At 40.3% G+C, this 5,000-nt stretch overlaps 1 protein-coding gene across 2 annotated transcripts in view; it reads right to left on the bottom strand.

The window, feature by feature from the left end:
• Window positions 1-1,667: 1,667 nt before the first annotated feature.
• LOC122265449 (organic cation transporter protein) overlaps window positions 1,668-5,000 on the bottom strand; it is a gene marked incomplete at its 5' end in the record, with an annotated part of 10,107 nt that continues 6,774 nt past the window's right edge. The window contains 5 exon segments of one of the 2 annotated variants that reach the window (XR_015192299.1): window positions 1,668-1,794; window positions 1,835-2,147; window positions 3,012-3,196; window positions 3,830-3,909; window positions 4,319-4,611. Coding sequence is in view for 1 of the 2 variants with exons in the window: in XM_086552024.1 (XP_086408150.1) it covers window positions 2,007-2,147; window positions 3,012-3,196; window positions 3,830-3,909; window positions 4,319-4,611 (699 nt within the window). 2 annotated transcript variants of the gene reach the window in all.

The raw sequence follows: 5,000 nt of genomic DNA, 5'->3' as shown, positions 1-5,000 counted from the left end.
TATTCTCTTCCTTCTTTATTTCTTTTGTTTTCGGATATGCTAGAGTTAGACTGATTAAGCCACATTTTAACCTCTCTTGTTATCGAAGTGCTTCAGCGAACACTGGTTTTGCATTGATGTTATTTGCGCTTAAACTAAGGTCCCTGAAGCTGTTTATTTCGGTCTAGAAGATGGACGTGCCAGTACTTGCAATCTGTAAGATTTTACTATTTCATACTATTAAAGAATGGGTATTATGTCGAGTACCTTCGCAAATATAGTATTCCGGAAAATCGTTTTATTCCCTCTAAATCAACTCTTAAATTAGTATATCTTTTTTTTAGTGATCTTACAATAAAAGTCACCCATCATTCCATCACTGAAATATACAACGAAGCGTAAAGAAACAGATTATAATTAACAAAATACCGACCCTATGAAATTTATCGCAGTCACCCCTATCGTCCATAGTAATCCCGCAAATCCTCCCTCCCTCCCTTCCTTCCTCTCCCTCACTCCATCTTTCTCCTCAATCAGCATCTCTGCGCGTGAACGCCTCTCTCAGACCGATCTATTTCCGACGCGGGACCGACACACTCACTTGGCACAGAGAGTAACGGTGGTCGTTATATTCCACACGCTGTGCCCGCGTGCTAACTGCGCCTAAAGTGAGGGAAACGCATGAAGGAAACGCGTGAAAGAACATCGTATGACACGTGTTGGTTAGGCGTTGCTGTTTTTTTTATTTTATTTATGTTTTGATTCGGTATTTGTTTTTCATAATTTTTTATTATCGTTATCGTTGTGGTTATTATCTTTGTTATGATTATCTTTATTGTGATGATTCTTATCATTATTATTATTATTATCATTGCTGTTATTATCATCATTAGTTATTATTTTAACGAGTGGTTGGTACTAATGTTATATACCCACAATAGTTTATATCACTATAGGCTGTACTGTAAAGCCAAATACATTTTGAAATTCGACAGGAATAAGCGATATACAGACAGATTAAAAAAAAGGATTAATATATATTGTACTTTTTCGCATTATTCGAATTTAACGTTTTCATTAAGAAGTTTGTATGATTCAACGATTTTTTTGAGTCACTGTCGTTTAATTTACGTTTAGTTTATATTTACTTTATCAGTTTAGAGGAAATTACTCCACCAAACTGACCCATCATCCAGTCCTACCTATTACAGAAAAACCTGATTAGTCTATATATAAAAAAAAAACAAAAAACTACCGGACTCCAAAAATTCCCTCACTAATTCTCTCTAAGAATTAAAATCTCCACAAGTCCCTCCTTTTTATGAATTCCTGTTCCACATAGGCGCCCAGAGGTCACTCATCTCCTACGGTTAGCCTTTAATTAAAAAAGACTCAAGGAAGGTATTTCTGCGAGTCGAGGTGCTCTTCCACGAACCCACATTTTATGGATTTCTGTTGACTCGCATTCGGTCAGGCAAAACCCGTGTAGATTATATATATATATATATATATATATATATATATATATATATATATATATATATGTATATATATATATATATATATATATATATATATATATATATATATATATATATACATATATATATACTTATATATATATATGTATATAAATATGTATACATATATATGTATATATATATTATATATATATATATATATATATATATATATATATATGTATTTCGTGTCATTTCGTGTCAGCCAGTTAGTTAGTTAGTTAGTTCTGTAGGTTCACCACCTTTTCGTAACTCTCTATTACTTATCAAATCACGTACATATAAACAAGCTTCCCTTAAATAAAGCATTTCAGTAAAAAAAACTGAAAAAGAACCTGAGAAATAATTCGAATGTACACAAAGCACACACACGCAAGAGTTTGAGCAAGGCTTCGTTTTGTAGAGCTCTGTTTCCCCGGCCACGGCTTCGTCTTCCCGTCTCCTTATTTGCCCACGGCTTCATCTTCCCGTCTCCTTATTTGCCCACGGCTTCGTCTTCCCATCTCCTTATTTGCCCATGGCTTCGACCTCCTCCACGGTCTCCGGCAGGGGTTTCTTGTTCGTTTCCGGCAGCAGGAGGGTCAGCAGGCCAGCCAGGACGGCCACGATGCCAAAGATTGTTGAGGGTAAAGCGTAGTGAACTTCGCCCTAAAAGGTAAACAGAGTGGGATGATTTATATGTTAGAAGGATTTATATTGTGTGTTATTTATAGGAATTTGTATTGTGTGTATTTATGTTTATGTTGTGTATATTTATGTTTGTATTGTGTATATTTATATTTATATTGCGTATATATATATATTTATATTGTGTATTGTGTATATCTAAATTCATATTGTGTATATTTATATTTATATTGTGTACCTATATTTATATTGTGTATATCTAAATTCATATTGTGTATATTTATATTTATATTGTGTACCTATGTTTATATTGTGTATATCTAAATTCATATTGTGTATATTTATATTTATATTGTGTACCTATATTTATATTGTGTATATCTAAATTCATATTGTGTATCTTTATATTTATATTGTGTACCTATTCATAGGAATGATTTTCTGAATTACTATTTTCAGAGGTGTTTGGGTGTAAAAGGTGAAAATACCCTTTACTATATTTTATTTCGAAAGCTCAATTTCTTCCAAGTAATAGGCATTAGCAGCGCCCACTATTCCCCTCTCTTGGTCTCTATCGTTATTTATTTCTCACCTCTCTTCTCCCTACTTCTCCTACCTCCCTCTCTCCCCTCCTTTCCCTCTCCTTACCTCTCTTCTTCATCCCTCTCTCTCCTCTCCTATCCCTTTTCTCACTTCTCTTTCCCCTTCTTCTTTCCCCTCCCCCCACCCACCCCCCTCACCCACCCGCTTCCCCCCCTCCCTTACCCCACCCACACCCCTCTCCCACCCTCCCCCACCCCCACCCCCCTTCCTCTCCCTCCCCCATCCCACCCTCCCTCCCTCCTTCCCTACCCCCACCCCCTCACCCCCTTCCTCCTTCCTTACCAAAAGCTCGATGACGTAAGGCGTGAGGACGCAGCCGATCCTGGCGAACATAGACGAGGTTCCGACGGCAATATTTCTCACGGAGGTCGGCATGAGCTCGGACGTGTAGATGTAAGACTGCTGGAAGACCGCCGTGTCGAAGAATTTGCCCAGATTTACCAGGAAGAAGTTGATGTAGATCTTATCTGCGAAGGGAAAGGAAAGAGGGAGGGTGGGTGAGATAGATAGTTGATGGAGATTTTATTTGCCAAGGGGAAGGGAGAGGAGGAGGAAAGTGGGTGGGTGGGTGAGATAGATAGAATTGGTGGTGTGTATGGAAAGATAAAAGAGGATATATATATTTTTTAGATATAGTTATTGGATGGATGGATTAGTGTTTTTTTTTTTTTTTTTTTTTTTTTTTTTGTTAGTTGATTTATGAGTAGGTGAAGTTGGTTTTCTCTTTAGGTGGTGTACGAGTAGAGAAAACAGTTTTTTTTTTCCTATTAGTCAATTTTGGCAAGTTTGAGATGGATGGATAGAGAGTTTACAAGATACATCAAGAGAATCAATGTCCCGCATAATTTGGCATATCGTAAATCTTAACTTTTGATCAGACTTCCTCCTCTTACTTAAACGGATGTAAACCCTATCTACTAGGAGGGAAATTGACAGTTTTCGTCTAAGTATTTTCTTATCTACTTGAAATTCTCCCCCCTCTCCTCCTCTCCCTCCTCTCTCTCCCTCCCTCCCTCTCTCCTCTCTCCTCCTCCCTCTCCCTCCCCCCTCCCCTCCTCTCCCTCCTCACCTCCCTCCCTCCCTCCCTCCCTCCCCCTCACCTTGGGGTACCGCCAGGATGAGCAGGCAGCAGGCGCCACAGACGAGGAAGAGTCCGCACATGGTAGGACGTCGACCGAACCTGCAGGAGAAGGACGTGTTAAAAATCGTGGTATTTATGGATATTTACGAACGTTGTTTTGAAGAGTGGTAAGTGATGATAATGGTGATGTGTAATAGTGGTGATGGTGAGGTTAGTGTTGACGGTGGTTTATGGCTATATGGTTTTTATTTTTTTATTTTTTATTTATTTATTTTTTTTAAGAAAGCCGTCTTTTCTCACTCTCTCTCTCTCCTTCCTCTCTCTTCTTATCTCTATCTCTCTCTCTCTTCCTAGCTCTCTCTCACCCCCCCTCTCTCTCTCTCCCTTTCCCTCCCCCTCCCCTACCCCGTCCCCCTACCCCTCCCCTCCCTCCTCCCCCTCCCCTCCCTCCTACCCCTTCCCTCCCTCACTCCCCCCCTCCCCCCTCCCCTCCTTCCTGCCAACCCACCGATCCAGAATGAAGATGAAGATGATGGTGGCGGGCAGCTCGACGACCCCCGAGACGAAGATCATGAGGAACGGGTCCGCCTTGATGTTGCCTCCGGAGAAGATGAGGCCGTAGTACACGCTGGCGCTGACGAACCACTCCAGGAAGGAGATGAGGGAGCGCCGCCTCATGACCGGGGTGCGGATGAGGGTGTACTGGCTCCTGGCCATCGCCGCCAGGCCCGAGAACCAGCGGCCTCCTCCTCCTCCTCCCTCTGCGCCTCCGTCGCCGCTCTGGCCGGTGGTCGTGGCTGCCTGCGGAGGGGAATGGGCTTTTTGTTATCTATCTGTCTGTCTATCTATCTGTTTATCTATCTATCTATCTGTCTGTCTATATATCTATCTGTTTATCTATCTATTTGTCTGTCTGTCTATATATCTATCTGTTTATCTATCTATCTACCTGTCTGTCTGTCTGTCTGTCTGTCTATATATCTATCTGTTTATCTGTCTATTTGTCTGTCTGTCTGTCTGTCTATATATCTATCTGTTTATCTATCTATTTGTCTGTCTGTCTATCTGTTTGTCCGTCTGTCTGTCTGTCTATCTATCTATCTATCTATCTATCTATCTATCTATCTATCTATCTATCTATCTATCTATCTATCTATCTATCAATCAATCAATCAATCTATCCGTCTGCC

This window comes from Penaeus japonicus, unplaced genomic scaffold, assembly GCF_977035675.1.
Source record: "Penaeus japonicus unplaced genomic scaffold, GWHDUDI00000001_assembly GWHDUDI00000026, whole genome shotgun sequence".
NCBI lineage: Eukaryota > Metazoa > Arthropoda > Malacostraca > Decapoda > Penaeidae > Penaeus > Penaeus japonicus.
This window is presented reverse-complemented; position numbering and strand designations above follow the sequence as displayed.